General features: G+C 41.3%; 1 protein-coding gene across 4 annotated transcripts in view; it reads right to left on the reverse strand.

Moving 5' to 3' along the window:
- The window catches only part of MYH10 (myosin heavy chain 10), a 153,064-nt gene extending 130,377 nt beyond the window's left edge, over window positions 1-22,687 (reverse strand). For all 4 annotated transcript variants that reach the window (XM_025363725.1, XM_025363723.1, XM_025363722.1 and 1 more), the window contains exons 1-2: window positions 22,566-22,687; window positions 14,669-15,044 (exon numbers count right to left, since the gene is read on the reverse strand). In XM_025363725.1, coding sequence (XP_025219510.1) covers window positions 14,669-15,013 — 345 coding nt within the window. In that variant the 5' untranslated portion in view covers window positions 15,014-15,044; window positions 22,566-22,687. The remainder of the gene's footprint in view (window positions 1-14,668; window positions 15,045-22,565) is intronic.
- Between the last annotated feature and the right edge of the window lie 245 nt (window positions 22,688-22,932).

The following is a 22,932-nucleotide window of genomic DNA, read 5'->3' on the forward strand; positions in this document are numbered from 1 at the left end:
AAAAAGAGAAAGAGAAAGATGAACAGGTATTATCAATAACGGAAAGCTCTGGGGCAGAACACAACAAACTCCAGGCACTGAAAGTCATGACCACCTTGTCAGAGACTGTAGAACGAAGTAAAAAATTCAGACCCAAATGGTCTTTGATGTTCTTTTTAAAGACTATGGGATCAAAAGAAGGGATAAAGGAATTCCTGTTAAAGTAGTAAAAGCACAAAACTCTTACAGTGGCAGGATATACTCGAGGCAGTGTGAGAAGACCAGCATAGCAAAAATAGTTTGTACCACGGAATGTGAGCGATAAGGGCCTAGAAAGACAAACTGAATAATTCAGATTTTGTCCTTCATGGGTGATGAGGTATTGAAGGTTCAGGAGAGAAAAGTGATTGGATGAAACAAGCATTTTAGACAAAGTATAAATCTGGCAGCCATATGGAGAACACATTGAAGGGGCAAAAGGTGAGAAGCAGGAAGACACGCGGAGACTGCTCAACTGTCCTGGCACAACAGGGCCTAGATGAGAGAAAAGGCAACACAAAATAGAGAAGGCTGGAGACTTCACAGTGCTCAGAAACTTTCAATACAGAAAAGCCATTAAAGACCTAAGTCAAAGAGGACTCCAAGGTCTCCAGGCCTTACAGAAACATTAATCATGGAAGGAAAAATAACTGATTTGTGGGAAAAGATAACGAATCCCTCTAATGTACTGACATTGTGGTGTGGTGGGTGAGCCAAGCAGGATGCCTCCTGGGCAGCTGGAAATATTGGATTGCCAGAGCCCTGGGAAAATCCTGAAGAGCTGCAAAGGCTTGAAATATAAGTTTGCGTAATAACACTACTGTATACTTTACCTAAGTGAGACATACAAAAATCTTTGCCGTTGGAAGCATTTACAAATTTTCAAGCACACTATGCTGCTTTATGCCTCTAGGCTCCCACCCTATGCTGACCACTCTGCCTGGAATGCCTATCTTCCTCCGTCTAGGATTGGGAAATTTTACTCAGCCTGGAAGTGACAGGCCTCTGCTTAAGAAAGCAGGGCTATGTATATGCTTTGTTTCATAGGTTCAAAGGATTAGAGAAACAGACAATGGAGGCTGGTGTAAATGTCAACACAATGGAGCAGAGATACAACAGTCTCCTACTAGGAACAGGGATTGAACTGGGAATATCATATAACCCTACATCCCAACTGTAGCTCTCAGAAGAAATCAGACCACCATCCAGAAGGAAAGGGAGGGAGGAAAGAATAATTCACCCATACCACCTGCAAACACTGCACCTAGGTAAAATTCACAGGCAAATTTTGAAAAAAAACCTACATAATAAGGAAAAGATCATCATTCAGAGGATTCAGAAAGAAATTACCGGTGGAAATTATCTATAAAAATAACTAAAAGAAAACTTTAGGAGATAGATTTATATCTGCAACAGAATATAGTATAACATAGAGTCTACATATTAGGACAGAGATGCATCAGAAAAAAAATAGGTGACCAGGGCCAGAAAAGACTGTAAGGAATCATCTGGAAAAGTAAAATTAAAATCCACAATGGAGAAAATAAAGAGCAGAATGAAGTGATCAAGAAATCAAGTGATAAGAGCAGATATTTATTCTAGGAGAGCATCCTTCTTAAAGAAAAATAGAACAATGGTAAAATAATAAAAGAAAAGGACGTTACAAAGACAAAACTTATCAGTAATAATAAGACATAGAGGGCACAGGAAGGATAACTAACATTAGTTGCTATTGCTCCTTTGAGAGAAAATAGAAAAAAACGCTGTAAAAAACAAACAAAAAAACAACTTGAGAAAACTGTGTGTGTGTAAGGCATATACATTGAATTAAAAGGAATTCACTAAGATAATAAACACAGAAGGAATTATGACACTAGACTCACCATTTTGCAGCCCCCCAATGCCACAGTAGATCTGGACAATGTCCATCACTATTAAAATCCTCAGGTGACTGGCAGATGACACCACTCCTAATGCACAAATCAGGCCGGCAAAACCTAAAATGACTCACTGCTGATCAATCTCAGCATCATAACGTGAGAGACAATGTGGCACTAAGTGTCTCCTGAATCTGAATCCGTTTAAGCCTCTGGATCCAATTTATGGATTTTTCTCCTTCCAGTTTATAGGGAGCACCACAGGATTGCAATCAACAAAGTCCAGAATTTCCCATATTCTGGATTTTGTTGATTGCAATCCTATAGTATGCAAAAAAAAAAAAAGGGTGGGGGGAAGTGGCTGGGCATGGTAGCTCATGTCTGTAACCCCAGTACTTTGGGAAGCCATGGTGGGAAGATCACTTGAGGTCAGGAGTTCAAGACTAGCGTGGGCAATATAGTGAGACCCCTATCTCCAGAAGCAAAAAAAAAAAAGAGGGAAGAGCGAGATTAAAAGTGATATAACAACTGCTATGCTTTGACTGTGTCCCCACAAAAGCATGTGCTGGAAATTTAATCCCCAATGCAACAGTGTTGGGAGGTAAGGCCTAATGAGAGGTGCTTGGACAGTGAGGACTCCACCTTCATCGATGGATTAATGCCTATTATAAAAGGGCTTGAGGCTATAAATTCTATCTCTTGCTCTCTCTTGAGCACATTCTTCTTGCCCTTCCACCTTCTCCCATGGAATGACGCCGCAAGAAGGCCCTCACCAGATGCAGCCCCTTGACCCTGGACTTCCCAGCCTCTAGAACCGTAAGCCAAATAAACTTCTCTTGTTTATAAATCATACAATCTGTGTTAGTTTGTTATAGCAGCACAAAACAGACTGAGCAACCAATCACAATATGTCAACCTTGTTTGGATCCTGAATCGAACTGACCAACTATTTATGAGATTATGTATGAGACATAAGGAAAATAAGAAAAGTAACTGAATATTTGATGATATGAAATTGTTATTTCTTTCTTAGATAGATAATAGTTATGAATCTCAAAACCTGTTGCTGAGAAGATGCTAAGCAGAGCTTTCAGCAGCACAAAAGTCTGAGAGAACAAAAATTAAAACATTCCAGCCTACTTAGGGAGAGGTAGGTGGTGGGGGTGGTAAACACCCCAGGCTTTCAGCTGGGACCCTGATGGCTATACCCTAAGAGTTAAGACTATGAGAAACCGACCAGACCCTACACAGCATGAAGCCCGGTTGGAAAAGATGTCAATTCCTACATGGACTACATGGCCTAGTTTCCCTAAGCCTGTCTGCCCAAAGCAAAACTCTAGAATAACCTTAATGCCATCCAGAGTCTCAAATTATTTTCACAATTCTTTGTACACAATAACTGGGCATATGAGGCAACAAGTTGTGGCTGAAATCCAAGATAATATCTGGAACCTCTGTGTGTCTATTTTTATTGACTTGTATTATTGCCCTGGGTTACAATATGTTCAAGTAATTAAAGACATGACAGAATTCTGACAGGGAACTGGAAACTATTAAAGGAAAAACCCAAATGAAAATTCTAAAACTGAAAAACAAAACAAAACAGAAAAAGAAAACCAGCCAGTAACTACAATTAAGAATTCATGTGTTAAACAGCAAGCTAGATACAGCTGAAGAAAGAATTAGTTACGTGACATTTTAATCAGAAGCAAACAGCCAGAGTGAACCATGGGGGAAAAACAAGGATGAAAATGTAGAGGAATGTGAGAGGCAGATGAGACATGGTGAAACGATCTGGCATGTGAAGTATGTGAGTCCAAGAAGGAGAAAAAAGAATGAGGCAGAAGCAGTATCTGAAGAGATAATGGCTAAGAATTTTCCCAGATCAACAAAAGCCATCAAGCCACAGAGTCAAGACCACTACAATCTCCAAGCTGAATGCAGTAGTCCCCCTTATCTGTGGTTTCACTTTCTGCAGTTTGTTGTCCACAATCAACTGTGGTCCAAAAATATTTGGTGAAAAACTCCAGAAATAAACAGTTCATACATTTTAAATTGTACACCGTTCTGAGCAGTGTGATGAAATCTGGCACAATTCCGCTCCATCGTGCACAGGACGTGAACTATCCCTTCGTCCAGCATCATCATGCTGTACAGCTATTAGTCACTTGGTAGCCCTCCCAGATCTCAGATCAACTGTGTTCAAGTAACCTTTATGTTACTTAATAGCTCCAAACACAAGAGTAGTGATGCTGGCAATTGTGATATGCCAAAGAGAAGCCATAAAGTGCCACCTTTAAGTGATATGGTAAGTTTTCAACTTAATAGGGATAAAATCATATGCTGAGGCTGCTACAATCTATGGTAAGAATGAATCTTCTATCCATGAATTTGTGAACTAGGAAAAAGAAATTCATCAAATCATCACAAGAAGAGTACAATAAGATATTCTGAAAGAGGGAGAGAAACCATACTCACATAACTTTTATTAAGTATATTGTTTTAATTGTTCTATTTTATTAATAGTTATTGTTGTTAATCTCCTACCACGCCTAAACTATAAGTTAAATTTTATCAAAGGTATGTATGTATAGGAAAAAACATCATTTAGATATGGTTCAGTACCATCTGTGGTTTTAGGCATCCACTGGGGATCTTAGACTGTATCCCTTGAAGACAAGGAGGACTCACTATATACAGAATAAAACTTCACCTAAGCCCATCAGAGTCAAAGTGTTGAAATTCAAAGACGGAGAAAATTTTAGAGACGGCCAGTGGCCGGGGTGGGGAAAGGAATACAGATGACCTTCAAGGGAATAACAGCCAAACGACAAGCTGAATTCTCAACAGAAAAAGACGAAAGGCAGAACCCGATGCAATGGCATTTTCACAATGTTAAAAGAAAACCACCGCCGGCTCTGAATTCCAAATCCAGCAAAAACCAAAAAAACTTCAAAAATAAAGGACGAGTAGATACTTCAGATAAAAGAGGCCCTTTCTAAAAGAATGGAAGCTAAAAGATGTGGGAAAAAAAAAGCAATGGATAAAACGAAATGAATATTGACAGTATTAAAATGTAGTATGTGTCTTGTGGGTTTTAAAATACAGAGGAAATTAAACAACAAAAGCACATAAATTAGGAAGGAAGAGGAAAGAAAATTGTTCAGGTGTTCTCAGGCTCTACCTATTATGGTCTACAAAGGAATAAGAGGCTCCACATATCTAATAGGTCGAGGATCCACGTTAGAATAGGTAACCACTAAAAGAATAGCTAAGAGAACAGCAAAACTGTATAGCTAATGAGGCGATAAGACAGAATAATAAAAATTAACCAATGGGAAAAAAAAGATTAAAAAAACATAGAGCAGGTAGGATAAAAAGCAAGCAATGAATCAGAGGACAGATTTAAGCTAAAATTTAACAGTCATTATATCACGTGTACATAAACTAAACATTCCAGCTAAAAAATATTGTCAGATGTGAGACAAAAATAACCACCATAGGCAATTTATAAGAGACATATTTTAAATGCACAGGCACAGAAAAGCTGAAAGTAAGTTAAGAAAGCAATTAACCACACAAACGCTAATCAAAAAAAAAAAAAAAAAAAAAAAAAAAAAAGCTATTGCAAATACCAGACTTTGCAAGAAAACAACATCACTAAAAATGACCATTCCATGATCTGACATCAAATTTCTACATCTGTATATACGTGATAATAGCTTCAGCATGTACATAGCAAAAATGGACAGAAGTAAAAAGGAAGGGATTTTCACAGTAATTGAAATGACAGATAATAAAGTATCCATATTTTTCAAGTGCATAATGACCCTTTACCAAACTAATCGCATAACAAACCACAAAGCAAGTCTAACAAATATAAAAGGATTGAAATTATTGAAGGCATGTTCTTTGACCAAGGGGGGAATCTATTAGATTTGGGAGGCCGAGACGGGCGGATCACAAGGTCAGGAGATCGAGACCATCCTGGCTAACATGGTGAAACCCCGTCTCTACTATATTTTACTATATTTTACTATATTTTACTTTGTAAAATACAAAAAACTAGCCGGGCGAGGTGGCGGGCGCCTGTAGTCCCAGCTACTCGGGAGGCTGAGGCAGGAGAATGGCGTAAACCCGGGAGGCGGAGCTTGCAGTGAGCTGAGATCCGGCCACTGCACTCCAGCCTGGGCAACAGAGCGAGACTCCGTCTCAAAAAAAAAAAAAAAAAAGAAATAATAAAATAAACCTGAAGATCCCCTAGATTTAGAAAGTAAACAATTCACTTTTTTTTTTTTTTGAGATGGATTCTCACTCTGTTGTTCAGGCTGGAGTGCAGTGGCGCGATCTCAGCTCACTGCAGCCTCTGCCTTCCGGGTTCAGGCAATTCTCCTTCCTCAGCCTTCTGAGTAGCTGGGATCACAGGCATGTGCCACCACACCTGGCTAATTTTTGAATTTTTAGTAGAGACAGGGTTTCACCATTTTGGCCAGGCTGGTCTCGAACTCCTGGCCTCAAGTGATTCATCCACTTCAGCCTCCCAAAGTGTTAGGATTACAGGCATGAACCACTGTGCCTAGCCTAAGCAATCCACTTCTGAATTACCCAGAGTCAAAGAAAACATCCTCATTAATTTCAACTGAATGATAATAAAATGTAACATATTAAAACTTGTAGAATACAGCTCTAGCAGTACTTAGAATGAAATTTACAGCTTTTAAAGCACACATAGAGAGGACCAACAAAGTCAAAAGTCTATTATTTGCAAAGAATAAAAAAATTGATAAGCCTCTGGTGACACTCATTTTAAAATGATACAAATAAATTATCAGTATCAGGAATAAGAGAAAACATGACTATAAATCCTACAGAAAATAAGCATATTATGAACAACTTATACAAATAAATTTGAACATTTAGATGAAACAGATAAATTCCTAGACAAACATAATTATCTAAACTGACACAAGGCCAGGAGCAGTGGCTAACGTCTGTAATCCTAACACTTTGGGAGGTCAAGGTAGGTAAATTGCTTGAGTTCAGGGTTTCGAGACAAGATTGGCCAACATGGTGAAATCCCGTCTATAAAAAATACAGAAATTAGCCGGGCATGGTCCCAGCTACTCAGGAGGCTAAGGCAGGAAGATTACATGAGCCCAGGACTTCAAGGCTGCATGAGTTATGATTGCACCACTGCAATCTAGCCTGGGTGACAGAGTGAGACCCTGTCTCAAAAAAAAAAAAAAGAAAAGAAAAGAATTAAAAAAAAAACCACACAAATAAAAATCTGAAAAGTTCTATATCTATTACAGAAAAACTGCCCCACAAAGAAAACACTATCATTACTTTAAAAAGAAATAACATCAATCCTATCCAAACTCTTCCAGAGAACAAAGATTAAACATTTCCCAATTCATTTGATAAAACCAGCATAATCTTGATAGCAAAATATGACAAAGGTATTATAAGAAAGGAAAATTTTAAGTTAATCTCACTGATGAATGTAGATGCAAAAATCCTAAACAAAATACTAGCAAACAGATTCTAGGAATCTCACTCTCTCTTTGTGTATACATAAAGAATACTTGGTCTTTGCAAGGTTAATTTACACTCAAAAATATGCATAATTCTCCACAATAACAAAATAAGAAGAAAAATCACATTATCATCTCATTAAATAATGAAAAACATTTGATAAATTAACATCCATTAATTTTTTTCAAAATCATCCATTCAGGATAAAAAAATCACCCATTCAGGAATACAAGAAAATCTCCCTTAATCTGATAAAGAATCAGTATTTAAAAAAACACCAATTACAGCAAATATCATTCTTAATGATGAAATGTTGAAAGCTTTCCCTCTGAGATCAGGAATGATACAAGGATGCCTCTGATTATCACTTCTGTTCAAAAACCACTGTACTGAAAATTCTAGACAGTGCAATAAAGCAAGTAAAAGAAATGTGTGTGAACTGGCTGGGCATGGTGGCCCATGCCTATAATCCCAACAGTTTGGGAGGCTGAGGTAGGTGGATTGCTTTTGCCAAGTAGTTCGTGACCAGCCTGGGCAACATGGCAAAACCCTGTCTCCACAAAAATACAAAAATCAGCCAGGCATGGTGGTCCCTGCTACTCGGGAGGCTGAGGTGGGAAGATCGCTTGAGCCCAGGAGGTTAAGGGTGTATTAAGCCACGAGTATCACACTGCACTCCAGCCTGGTTGACAGAGCAAAACCTTGTCTCCAAAAAAAAAAAAAAGAAAAGTATAAGATTTAGTAAAAAATAAAACTCATTATTTGTGGACAACATGTGTGCTCATAGAAAATCCAACAGAATTTTCAGCTAAACTATTATAACCAATAAGTAAACTTAGGTCACTGAAGATAAAGTCAATATACAAAAATTAATTGTGAAAAATACAGTATTTCTACATAATGGTAACAATTACGTATATATTATCTATATACCATATGAATAATAAGGGAAACATTTAAACACCATTTAAATAATATTCAAATAAAATAAAATATCCAAAAATAAATAACAAAAGATGTTCATGGCCTCTACAAAGAAAACTATAAAACAATATTAATAAAAATCTAGAACTAAATAAATGAGTTTACTCAGGAATTAAAGATAAAATATTATAAAGATCTAATTTCTCCCCAAACTGATCTACAGAATCAATAAGATCCCAATCAAAATTTCAACAAGGTTGTGTGCGTAAATGAAAAACCGACAAGCAGATTCTAAAATTATATTGAAATGCCAAGAACTTAATAGCCAAAACAATCTTAAAGAACAAAAAGGAGAGGATTTACCATACTAAATACCAAGACACATTATAAAGCTGTAATAATTAAGAAAATGTGATATTAGCTAGAAGATAGGCACATGGACCCAGGAAATATAATAGAGTCAAAAGCATACTTATGAACCCTGATTTATGACTAAGATGCCACTTCAGAGCAGTGGAGAAAAGATTATGTTTTAGTAAATGGCACTGGGTCAACTGGCTAGCCATATGGAAAAATAAATTAATCTTGTCCCAACCTCACACCATACACAACATTCAATTCCAGACGGAATTAAGGCTGACCCTAAGGAAAGAATCATCAAATTCCCTTCCCCTCTGGCTTCAAACTGAGTTCAACCAATGGTAGACATCAACAGGAGACTAAGGGTGAGAACAGAAGGTCAGGATATTTATTCCCTAGGCTCCCTCCCGACCATGAGCTGACTTTCATACCTCTAAGGAAGGCAATTCCTGTCAGGTAGCCCTCTCCACACAGGTACCTCTCTGAGTTGAGGCAACAGCTCTTTTCTAAGGCTTCTTTAAAGATCAAGATGTTTCAAGGGCTCTCAGCCATCACTGCTGCTGAGATACTGCACTAGTACTCATTTATTTTTTTAAACCCTACCCACATTATTTGTAAAACCCTTCATTAAACTCTCAAATACCTAGTTTGAGAGCCTTCTGTTTCCTTCTGGGACTCTAACTAAATCAGACATTATCTAGAAAAGCTGAAGATATGAGTTACAGATCTACACATCCTATCATCCAGGAATTCCACTCCTAGTTACACATCTTACAGAAAGGCATGCCTATTGTGCACTAAGTACATGTATATGGTTGTTCATTGAAGCACTGATCATAATATTACCAAGACAGAAAAAAACAGTGTACAAAACAGCGGAATAGTTAGATAAATTTATTAGGTCAAAAATACTATGATGGAATACTATATTCCAACAAAAATGAAAAAACTACTCAAACTTTTAAAATTTCAGGGCCTTTTTGCACTCTTAGAAATTATTAAGGACCCCAAAGACCTTTTGTTTCATATAAAATATAAAGTTTTACAAATATCTATTCATTCTAAAACAGTAAATATATTACATGTTAACATAAATAACATTTCTTATGAAAAATAACTTTTCATTTCCAAAACAAAAGTAAGAAGAATGGCATTGTTTTACATTCTTGCGAAACTTTTATTGTCTAGCTTAATCGAAAACACCTCAATTTTCATGTCTATTTCTGTATTCAGTCTATTGTAATATGTTGTTTTGGATGAAGCACATGAAGAAAGCAGACTTACAGATATTTAGTTGGAAAAGAGAGGAACGGTTTAACAGTCTTTTCAGATAATCGTGGATACTTATCTTTGACACTACTAACACTTAACAAGTGACAATTTAATTTTTTCTTTTTTTTGAGACGGAGTTTCACTCTTGTTGCCCAGGCTGGAGGGCAATGGCACGATCTTGGCTCACTGCAACCTCTGTCTCCTGGTTGTCCTGACTTAGCCTCCCAAGTAGCTGGGACAACAGGCATGTGCCACCAAGCCTGGTTGATTTTGTATTTTTAATAGAGACAGGGTTTCTCCATGTAGGTCAGACTGGTCTCGAACTCCCGGCCTCTGGTGATCCGCCTGCCTCAGCCTCTCAAAGTGCTGGGATTACAGGCGTTAGTCACTGCGACCGGCCAACAAGTGATAATTTCTTAAAATTTAGATGCAAGGTACCATCTGAAACCCTATCAGTGAACTTCTCATATTCCACTGCATCAAAATCTACTGGTTTATCTTGCGTATTGAATAAGTCTTTTTACCCATGCATGATTTCGTGACACCATACACACATCATTAAATTATGCAAGTCTTTCAAATGATGACATTTCACTATATGACATCAAAAAAACCCACTTTCATTATTATCACCATCTATCATATCAGAAAGGTTTTTAAGTATTGACATGCTGTCAAGTTCATGATGGTAGATACAAGTTTCCTAAAATTCTAATTTTTACATAAAACCTCAAATTTTATCATTGGCAACAAATACAGTCAGTTGTTTTCTTTGAAGTGACAGGCTCGTTTTGTTCATTTTCAAGAAAATGTCTGCCAAATACCGCTGTGCGAGTAACCACACTTTATCAGCCACTCTATCAAATGAAAATAGTATTCTATTTAAAAAGTAGCAAGTTTAGCTTGCAACTCAAATAACTACCCACATGCTAGTCCTCAAGGCAACCATCATACATTGATATGCATCAGAAGCGCTTTAGGCATACTTACCATTTCGTCACACCGAATATCAAAAAACTGTATTCCCAAAGGTTGAGATTTAATAAAATCAGTTATTTTTCCTGCTTTGCCAAGAACATTCTTGAGCGAAATTGCATTTTTTTTTAAAAGTGCCAATAGGTGGCAGTGAAGAATAAAATGGTTCTAGTACACTTTGGTCCTATTACACTGCCTTTATTCATGATAAGGTGTCAGGAGTTTTATTTATCATTGCTTTTGCACCATCACTACAAATGTCAACAGTAAAAAGGGCTGATGACATATTCGTATTATTATAAAAATAGTTTTAACCTTGTGTGCTCCTCTGAGAGGGTCTCAGGGAAATCCTAGGGGGTCCAGACCACACTTTGGGAGCTACTGAGTTACAACAACGTAAAACGATATGAATAAATCTTAAAAATGTAATCCTAAGCCAACAACAACAAAAGACACAAAAGGCTACACACTAGGAGATTCATTTATAAAAAAATTCAAAAACAGGCAAAACTAGGCCGGGCGCGGTGGCTCATGCCTATAATCCCAGCACTTTGGGAGGCCAAGGCAGGTGGATCACTTGAGGTCAGGAGTTCAAGACCAGCCTGGCCAATATGGTGAAACCCCATCTCTACTAAAAATACAAAAAATTATCTGGGTATGGTGGCTCGAGCCTGTAATCCTAGCTAATAGGGAGGCTGAGGCAGGAGAATCACTTGAACCAGGAGGCAGAGGTTGCAGTGAGCCAAGATCGTACCACTACACTCCAGCCTGGGCGACAGAGCAAGACTGTCTCAAAAAAAAACCAAAAACAAAAACAGGCAAAACTAAACTGTGTCATTTAGGGATGCATACTTCATTGATAAAACACAATGGGAGATTTTTCACACACTTAGTAACTGACAAGCAGACAAAAAGTAGCAAGGCTATGGAAGATAAAAACAATACAATTAAAAAGCTTAATCTAATGGCCATATGTAGAACCCTATATTCAACAATAACAGAATATACATTCTTTGCAAACACATACAGACCATGCATAAAAGCTGACAATATACTACACAAAAAATGTCTCCTATATGAACAACATTCTGTGATTGAGATGTAATTTTAAAAATCAATAATAAAAAGATAACTTAAAAATCAACATTTTGAAATTTTACAAATACACTTTTAAATGGTTCACCAGTTAATCATCATAGAAATCAGAAAATATTTAGAACTGAAGAATAAATACTATATATAGAAACTTGTGATGTGAGCTAAACAGTATTAGAGAAGACATTTACAGTTTTTAAACTGTTTTATTAGGAAAGAAGATGAAAATTAATGACCTGAGAAATTGGGGGTCAGAGAGAATAAATCCAAAGAAAAGGTGAGAAAAGAACATAATTAAACCTGTTAGCAACCTAATTTGTTTAAATAAGTTTTTGTTATATCTTATCTATAGAAATATGTCCAAAAAAGGTTCTACCCAAATTATCCTAGTATCTGTATCATTGCGCCTCAACTGATCATCTCAACTGGCTGGTTAATTTCAAAGCCCAATACATATTTATCACAATGCTAGCATGGCTCTCTTCAACCTCATCCTCTTGACGAGACGGACTTTAGAGTCAAGTTCTCCAACTAGAACCTTAGGTAAGAACCCTTTCTCCACCCAACTAATTGAAGATATGATCCTCCCAAATCCCCACCTCTGTGTGACCTTCAGTCTTTGAGAAAAACCCAGATTCTCCTGCAGAAGGAGGCTGTGCTTTGAGAAGAAACTCGGAAGTTCACTCAGGTTGTCCGTGAGTTAAGTTGGAAAAAAAATCCAACAAACTCATAAGAGATAACTGTAAAATCTCTGAATTATGTGAAATGGCTGCAAAACAAAAACAAAAAAACTTGTCCTTTCTTTCATTCCTTTTCTACTTAGCTCCCTTTGCAGCTATCTCCAGCTGCCAGTGTGGGAAATCAAGGTGAAGGCTGGCAGAAAGGCAGCCTGGCTCCTCTTCACACTGCACAGCTTTTGATGGTGACATCACATTTCCATACCTGCACAACTGATTGCAATGGGCTTCATCTGAAACTGATCCACCTCTCGAATCTTACACGTCGACATTACAGTCTGACCACAACCTCCTAAGTTTGCAGTTTTCTCACCCCTTCACTCCATGATCCCTGTTCATCAACATTCTGGAAACCTCCAGGCCTTGATCCATCAGCCCCTTCCAGCCAGACTCCCATTCCTACCGAACCAGGACTCTAAAGACGGCCACTGAATCCTCCTCTCACTGTGGGAGCCATGGAGATCCAAAGCCCCCACACTCACAGACCTGGGGCAATCCCATGGTCTGGCAAAATCACACAGCCAGACAAAACTGCGGTCGCCCTACACGTGGTTATTCAGTCTCAGCTGGACTCTCAATGCTACTCTCCAGTTGCTTTCTTATCCCTGGCTTAGTCTGAAATTGGATAAGGGTTGTTCCTAAGCCTTTCCATTCTCCTGAAGCTACCGTTCCAACCCTGTGGCCTCTTACTCTCCTATCTCATAGAGAAGAAAATAAGGGAGATCTATCAGGCTTGGCTGAAACTACTCTGGCAAAGGTCATGAATGAATCATTCTTTTCTCAGCTTTTCTCATGGCTAGCTGCCTCCCACCAGTCAGACTCCAGCTCAAATGCTACCTTCACAAACAGCCCTTAACTGACCCGCTGGGGAAAGCCATCCTCCTACATACTCTCTCCATAGCCCTGTTTCATTTCCTCATCGGACATTTCACAAAGGCAGAGACCTGGCCTGTCTTCTTCACTGTACTACACCCAGCACCTAGAGCACAGGGGACACTTAAGAAATATTCCTTAAACTAATTCTGTGGGAAAACTACCTCTGATTGACTGAAGTTTGAATTATTCATGACCTTCAGTAGCACACTCCTTGTGTAAAATTCAAAAACCCTTTTCCAATTTCAAACCACGACCATCAACTTTTCTCCCTACTTCCCTTCATCATCAGTTGAAGTCCCATACATGCCATCTCCTTCAAATCATTGCCACCTGTCTACCATTGCCTCAAACCTATTTTGTCATTTTTAGTATCTGGCTTACATTTTTCCTCTCTACATTATCCCTTATGATTTTCAGTAACGTCTTCTACATGGTCAGTGACATAGTCGGTGACTTCAACACTCATGTCAGCAGCTAACCACAGGACGACCCCAGCCAGCCTCAATCTTACCCTAATTGTTTCCTCTTAAAAACCTCAGCATTCATCTTTCCTACTTCCCCACATCCAGTGAAGCTGTTCATGCTGTCCACAGAAATTTCTAAGCTTACAGCCCCTTCACTCTTGGGTATGCACTTGATTTTCTACCATTTTGCTGTCTGCATCCTATTAATGCAACTCTCTTTACCTTATTAAACCTTCTGGTCTTCCTGTTACATGCTCTCTCCCACCTTATTATGCTCCAGAACACCACTACAAAAGTCTTCAAATGCCATTTTATTATATGTAATTGCAGGCTGTATTATTTAAACTTAATGTGTTAAGATTCAAAGAAAAGCAAGACCTGGGTAAGCAAGCAACAAATCTTGCTTAAATAGAAATAGAAATTAGTTAAACAGAGAGTTTGGGTATTCCACATTCTCATTTGATTGTGACAAGATGTATAATTTACATTAATTCCTAGCTACCACTTCACATGATTATTTGGAAGAAATACTTACATAGATAAGTCCTGAATAGTAGCGATCCTTCAGATTATGTAAAACGGAAGCTTCATTCAAGCATGTCAATTCTGCCATATCCTCCACCTTGGAAAACTTAGGTGGGTTCATCTTCTGAATATCATCTTTGTTGACCATTGCTTTCTTTCCATTCTCTGCCAACTCCACCATAACTTCATCTCCCCGTTCTTCTTTGATACTAGCTGCCTCAAAACCGTGGCGTTCTGATGGAATCCACACTAGCTTTTTAGCTGTCCAATCAGCTTGAGTGGCAGGGTTGTAAATGACAGCCCTGTCCACAAAGAGATACCTCTCCGGATCTTCAAGCCCAGTTCTCTGCGCCATTGTAAATGGAAGGATCCAAGAGCAATCGCCTCTAAGAGAAGAGGAGGAGCGCAAAATTAGATGTTGAAGAAACACAAAAGAATGTGCACGTTTTTCTTTCCTACGAAACTTAAAGCCTTAGATTAAGCATTAACTCTGTGTTAAGGGGCTGGGGTATACCTCTTTGCAGCCATACTAACCGAATTTCCAAGGTTAATTTCAGGGGTGACCACAAATTATGGCTCTGGTTGTCTGATGGACCGGTTTGCCCTCAGTTACTGAGGGCTGAAAAAAAAAAAAAAAAACAGAAGAAAAGGCAAAGTTACAGGTTGACCTTTTTTTTTTTTTCTTTATCTCCTCTTTCACCCTCACCACAAATTAAACAGGGAGTTAAAAAGGGAAAAAAAAAAGAAAACAAAGATGGGTAATAAAAGGTTCATGAAGTGGTACCGGCATTAATATGACCACAAGGAAACAGCTACAAAAACACATGATTGTCAGAGGAGTAAAGAATCTAAAGAATCTAAAACATGCCTCCCATTCTACCCTCAGATAACAGACTTAAAGTTCTTCTCATGAATAACCCAAATCAGTCTCCCTATAGCTTTTCTATGGCCCCATGAGTCTTAATGTGATCAACTGGGGCCACAAAACACAAGCATAACTTGGCTTCACACAGCAGCCTTTCGAATATGTCATGGTAGCTGTTCAGGCCTCCATTCCCACCCTGCAGCTCCTCCACCCCTCATTCACCAAGACTCCTTCCCCTGCCCGATCTCTTGCCTAAACAGACGCCAACATGTTTGTCTTCCCTCTAAAGTGTGTGGCCCAGAAGCAAACATCATAGCCCGGATACGGTCTGACCAGTGCAGAAGAAAAAGGAACCATCAACAATCTTGGCCACATTGAGGAAAGTACTGGTTCTGTGACATTTTCAATTAATGTATCTCAAGACCTAGTTGGTTTATTTAGCACCCATTTACTATTGGCTCACAAAGAGCTAGCAGAGAAAGCTCCATCACTTTGTGGCTAAGCTACGTCCCCTCCTCTACTTGTGCATTAGCTTTTTGGACCAAATGACAGGATTTTACATCCATCATCATCTTTCTGATGTGACTCATCATGATTGCCTGACAGGATCTTTTTGGGATTTGATACCAACTTAAACATTTTTGCTGCTACTCCAAATTCCAAGTTATTATAAATTTCATAGGCATGGTTTCCATGACTTCACTCAAACCAACAGAAGAAGCCAACTGAGTACCTACTCTTGCTCTATCCAATCCCCACTTCTCCCCTCCCTTCACTCCACTCCCCTAGCCAAAAATGCTAGGGGTTCTTTGAAGGCAAAAGGAAATCATAAAGTAGTCTAAGGTTGTTAAGAGGTTCTTGAGTCCATCAGCTAATCTCAAGTTCAACGAAATCCCTGAAATGGTATAAAAATATTATGCACTTAGTGTGTGCGTATATGTGCTATAACTTTCTCTGGCTTCTAAAGGGCTCTATTTGTATCCTAAAAGACTAATCACTGATAGTGGTTACACATTCTAGCCCTTTAACCCCTAATAATAATTTACTAGAACCAGCTGGGTGCAGAGGCTTATACCTGCAATCCCAGCACTTTGGAAGGCCGAGATGGGTGGATCACCTGAGATCAGGAGTTCGAGACCAGCCTGGCCAACATGGTGAAACCCCATCTCCACTAAAAATACCAAAAAATTAGCCAGGCATGGTGGTGGGTGCCTGTAATCCCAGCCACTCAGGAGGCTGAGGTAGGAGAATTGCTTGAACCTGGGAGGCGGAGATTGCAGTGAGCCAAGATCGTGCCACTGCACTCCAGGCTGGGTGACAGAGCGAGACTCCGTCTCGAAAACAAACAAACAAAAATAAATTAAAAAAAATAATTTACTAGAACCAAATAGCTAAGATTCTTCAGAAAGTATTTGTTGCAATGTAATGCATTACAAACACTCACCCTCTATAGTAGCGGCTGTCAAATTCTGGCACGCATTTGCAGCACCTAGAGGGTTTATTAAAATACAGATTGCTGGGCTGTATCCCAGAGTACCTGATTCAGTAGGTGGAGGGTAGAACCTGAGAACTTTTTTTTTTTTTTGAGACGGAGTTTCACCCTGTTACCCAGGCTGGAGTGCAGTGGGTGCAATCTCAGCTCACTGCAACCTCTGCCTCCAAGGTTCAAGTGATTCTCCTGCCTCAGCCTCCCAAGTGGCTGGAATTACAACCACCTGCCACCATGACCAGCTAATTTTTAGTAGAAACAGGGTTTCACCATGTTGGCCAGGTTGGTCTTGAACTCCTTACCTCAGGGGATCCACCCGCCTGGGCCTCCCAAAGTGCTGGGATTACAAGCATGAGCCACCGTGCCCAGCCTGAGCCTTAGAATTTGTATTTCTAACAAGTTCCCAGATGCTGCTGCCATTGCTGGTCCCAGGACACATTTGACAACCACTGCTCCAAAGTTCTGTGGTTGCTATGGTGCACCACTGCTACCAGCAGATATGTTAGAGTAGAAAAAGAGGTTGAAAACCAAATTCTAGACTAATTCATAACAACTTATATAACATGTTGATGTCTTAAAGGTTATAGACTTGGATAAAACAAAAATCGCAAAATAAGATGAAACAAAAAAAAAAAACCACAAAACGTGATTAATGTTATTAAAACTTGTATACAAATAAAATTGTTAATACATTTTATACCTAAACTTGCATTAGTCTTCTAAGGCATCCTCTTGGGAGGGCAATACAGAAAACATTCATGGGCACACGTACATTCTGCATAATAGTTTTAAAAGCCCATTACCTCTAGGGACTGGTCTAATAACATTATTAACAAGTCTTCTCTTTCCAACTTAAACATTGCACACTGGTAAGAAGAAAGGAGGCCAGGCGGGGTGGCTCACGCCTGTAATCCCAGCACTTTGGGAGGGCAAGGCAGGTAGATCGCTTGAGTCCAGGTGTTCAAGACCAGCCTGGGCAACATGGCAAAACCCCATCTCTACAAAAAATACAAAAAATTAGCCGGGCTTGGTGGCACAAGCCTGTAGTCCCAGTTCTTCGGGAGGGTGAGGCAGGAAGATCACTTGAGCCCAGGAGGCAGAAGTTGTAGTGAGCCGAGATCACACCACTGCACTCCAGCCTGGGCAACAGAATGAGACTCTGTCTCAAAATAATAATAATAATAAATTAAATTAAATATTTTTAAAAAGAAGAAAGGAGGCATGTCTTCAAGGTGGGAAACATCATAGGTAAATTTGAAGACAAATAATAGGATACACACTCCACCTTTCAGAAGGATAGAATCTATTAAAAGAAAATATACAACCATAGCAAAATATAACAAGTTTCTCTTACTATTCTTATCAGGTGTAAACTGCATATCCTACAGAGGACTTAGGAAACTGTCTTGCTGTCAGTAGACACGCACACACTTCTTAAATTTTACACTGGACACGTAATTAGATGCTTAAATTTAGCAGGTGACTATAAATTAGAATAATTTAACAAATAACTTCTAGAACAGGTCTAGAAACAGTAGATTATATATCTTAAAATTATTTTATCAAATTGGGACATCTTAAATTTATCAGTACTTTTTTCTAGATGGGGAAATGCTTGTCATTTAGTATTTTTTAAAAACCCGATAGAACACAAAAGTGTAATTACACAGCATGTTCCCAATTTTGTGGGGAAGACTACATACACGCATGTATTTTTTTTTTTTAATGGAACAAATATTCACTGGGTCTTTACTGGGTAGTAGGATTACCAATTACTTTCACTTTTTCAGACACTTCTACAACTAAACACTATGAGGACAGTTGTCTGTTCCATGCTGTATCTTGAGCGTTTTGTCTAGTCCCCGGTATATAACAGGGGCTCTGTACTTATTGATCAATACTTACTTGAATGGTCCTAACCCTTATAGTGAAATTCAACTTCTCCACAACCAAAAAGCTATTATTCCTTCAACTCCTGACCCAAATGCCATCCTTTCAGAAGTTCTTTTCAGGTCAATGTGGCAATTCAATCCTTTTCCTTCTCCTAACATTTTGTACTGTTCTCCTGACTTTCTTCTTAACCTACCCTGCGTTGCACCAGAGGGCTTTGCAGGTGGAAAGTGCTCATATTATTGTTTAACTGACAGAGTTCATGAGACCATTGAAGATATTTTGTTCGGTTTAATTCTTCACTTGTGATTGTCAAATACATTTATTTAACTCCATTGTACATTTGGTACCCAATCTGGATAATACTGGTGTTTAACAGTGTACCACTCACCGGTGCTTTGCTTCGCAGAAAGGACAACACTATGATTTTTAAAACAGCAGATACCATTGTCATATATCACTAATTACGGCCAGACACTATTCTAAGCAGTTTACATATGTCAACTCTTAATCCTCACAACAGCCCTATGAGGTAGGCACTATTAATATCTCCATTTTACAGATGAATCTGAGGTATAGAGAAAGCCAATAACCAGCCCAAGGGCACACAGCTAACAAGCAGCAGAGCTGGGATTAAACTCAGAGTTCAGCTCCAGACTACCCGCTACAATGATGGAAGGTGACATGGAGGAAATTTTGAAGGGTGTGGAGGAGTATACAACGCTACATACTACCTTTCTTTTTTTTTTTTTTTTTTTTAGAGACAGAGTCTCGCTCTGTCCCCCAGGCTGGAGTGCAGTGGCGCGATCTCGGCTCACTGCAAGCTCCGCCTCCCGGATTCCTGCCATTCTCCTGCCTCCGCCTCCCGAGTAGCTGGGACTACAGGCGCCCTCCACCTCGCCCGGCTAGTTTTTTGTATTTTTTAGTAGAGACGGGGTTTCACCGTGTTAGTCAGGATGGTCTCGATCTCCTGACCTCGTGATCCGCCCGTCTCGGCCTCCCAAAGTGCTGGGATTACAGGCTTGAGCCACCGCGCCCGGCGCTACATACTACCTTTCTACTAAATAAAAACCCAATCAATCATGGCTTAAAAAGTATAGGCCTGGCCAAGAAATCATCTGGCTAAGGTTTTATAGTTTATAGAAAAAGATACCCATAACTTAGGGGAAATAAGGATAAACAGGAGTCTTTTTGTTAGCAGACATAAAGATGGTCTGAGGGTTATTGGTGTCATTTGAAATTGCTGCCTAATTATAATTAAATCATTTATCTGTGTATGAATTAGCCCCCTACAGAGCCGAAGTTCCCATCCCTTTCAGTGGTTTGACACACACACACCCCTGGGGCTCCACCCCCAGGTCATTTTTCACTCCCAGTGAAATGCCACCCAGCAAACTTATCAACCCCCTCGCAGCACTTACTGTAAGTGTGGACAGAGGCAAACAATTCAATTTTATGAACTGCCTGCATATAGAAAGGCAAACAAGAAGGATGGATAAATTAACCATGACAGAGCATCCATCTATAACAGATGAGCTAAAACACAACTGTCCCAATTTGTGTATTGCTACCATTGAGGTCGCTTACATGACAGGGCGGGACAAGTCTGCTAATTTATCAAAATCCTTAACCCACTGATCACAAACACAAACCAAACGCAAAAGGCCGCTACTGCTACTTATGGCCTGCCCCATCTCCCAATTAATATCTCTATGCCCTGTTAAATATTTCCAAAACTAGGATCCAACCCCAGGAACTTTAATTCCTCATATGCGATAACAAAGTACATAAACCGCTGAAGCATAGAGTCTTCCACCCTACAACGTGCCCTTCAAGATTTCCTCCATCTCACCTTCCATCCCAGCTGCCTTCGTTGTAATGATTTCCCTACGGAGCCCAAATGAAAAGCCAGGCTCTCAGGGGTCACATCCTTCTGCTGCCAAAGCTCGTGCTATATCGCACAATTACACCATATGCTTTCTCCAGATAAGGACGCGGAAGAACTGAATTAAAGATGCAGAAGTAAGGAGATGCATAAAATGGCCACTTTTCCAGAACCCGAGACAGACAGGGCATACTTAAACATCAAAAGCAAGGGACTCAAAGAAGAATTAATAAAGGCAGATTGATGAAGGAGATAAAACAATAAATAGATTATAAAGTTTTCCAGAGTGAGATACTATCAAGAATAATTAAACCTGACTCAAAGAATCCTCAGTTTCAACGTTAAAAAACAAAATCTCAGCAAAGCCAAAGTATTATGTTTGGTATTACATTATTCAGCGAAAACAGCCGTCTTTGTTTCATCTGCAGTCTGCATCTACCCCGCCTGTTTTCCCCTACCCCACCCCAGCCCACCCCACCCCCTTCCATCCACCGCAGTGATCTTGAAGGGAGCTGCAGAGGCCCTAAAGAAACAGAGATAACGGCTGTAGGCAGAGGCCACGTTATCCAAACCTCACCAGCCAGTCTGACCAGCCGAGTCGTCAACCTCCTTCCTAAGGCCCTAGTTCCAAACAGGCCTGGCTGGGGGCCTCCCGCTTCCCAGGGCCGCATCCGCCCACCACAGGCCCACAAAGCCCCCGCAAATGGCAGGACTCCGCGGCTTCAACTTCCCTCCGACCCAATTCCAGTCCGATTTTATGGGATCAGGGTGTGACCCCCAACTGCAGAAGGCAATGAAGAGACTGCGGCGAGCCATTCCCAGCTCGCTTACACAATAAAGGGATCCCGAGGCGAGCGCTGACCCTCCCCCCCGGCCGTCCTGCTGCAGCGCGCCCCGCCACATTTCCCGCCTCGCTCCCCCAAACCGCCTGGGCCTCGCCGGGCGTCCACCCTCGGCCTAGGCGCTCCATGGAGGGCGCGGCAGGACGCCCCTCTCCCGTGCTCCTTCCCCGGCGCCGGCGGAGTCCGACCCTCCCCACGCCCGCGGCCGGCTCCGGAGCCCCTCACCCGCCGCGCGCTCCCCCGGCCGCGCAGAGCCTCTGCCCTCCTGTCCCTCCACCCACGGGTCGGGCGAGCGCCGCCCGCCTTCTAAGCCCTTGGTGAACCCCTCTAGCGCTCCGGGCAACCCGGTCCGGCCAGGCCTAACCCACCCAGCAACCCAGGCAGGGGCCCTTCCTGTCCAGCGCCCCCCCCCCCCACCCGACCGCCGGGACTGCGCTTTCCAGCCCCGCTAGAATCCCCTCCCCTCCTAGGAGGCAGACACTGGCTCGCGGGGCACGCCGAAACCTCCGCCGGGGCACTAGCCCCTCGACCTCGCGTCCCCAGGGATCCCACACACCGAGAACCTGGTCCTCACGTCCCCACCCCCAGATCTCCATCACCAGCCCCCCAGGGGTCGCCCTCCTGCACACCCAGGCCCTCATCCCCGCAGGGGTTTCACAAGGACCTCTATCCCCGCCCGTCCGGGAGTCTATCCATCTCCACCCACTGGGGTCCCATTGCCCCCAGCTCAGGACCCTGTTCAAACTAACCTAAGGTCCCCGCAGCACGAACCCTACAGCTCAGAAGCCCCTCTGTCTTCCCCAGCTCCCGCTTCGGTCCCCGGTTCCTGCCCTCCAGAGCCGCCCGGGCCCCTCAGCCCAGGATCCATTCCTCTCTCCACAAACTGTCCCTCTGCCCTGGGCCGTGCACTCGGACCCGGGCAGCCGCACCTCTCACCTTCAGCCGAAGATGGTGGCGCGGGCGCACGTCCCCAGCCGCGACCACAGATCCAGCGCCTCAGTCCCAAACCCACCGCTGCCTCCGCCGGGCTCCTTTAGCACTGCTGCTCCGGCCTGCCCCACCCACTCCCACCCTCATTGGGCCAGCTCCACGCCCATCACCGCCGCCCCCAGACCCACTGGTTGGTTTGCGCGCCCATCTCCAAGGGAAGACGTTAGCAACCCGAAAGAAGCTACCTTCCCGATTCCAGCTCCCTCCACCCACCTGGAATGATGCTCATTGGCTCCCGCTCCCAGCCCAGACCACCGAGGCCCCAATCTCATAGGCTGGCTCTTACGCCCGTCATAGGCTCCGGGAGGTGCGG

This window comes from Theropithecus gelada, chromosome 16 (genome assembly GCF_003255815.1).
Source record: "Theropithecus gelada isolate Dixy chromosome 16, Tgel_1.0, whole genome shotgun sequence".
Classification (NCBI taxonomy): Eukaryota; Metazoa; Chordata; class Mammalia; order Primates; family Cercopithecidae; genus Theropithecus; species Theropithecus gelada.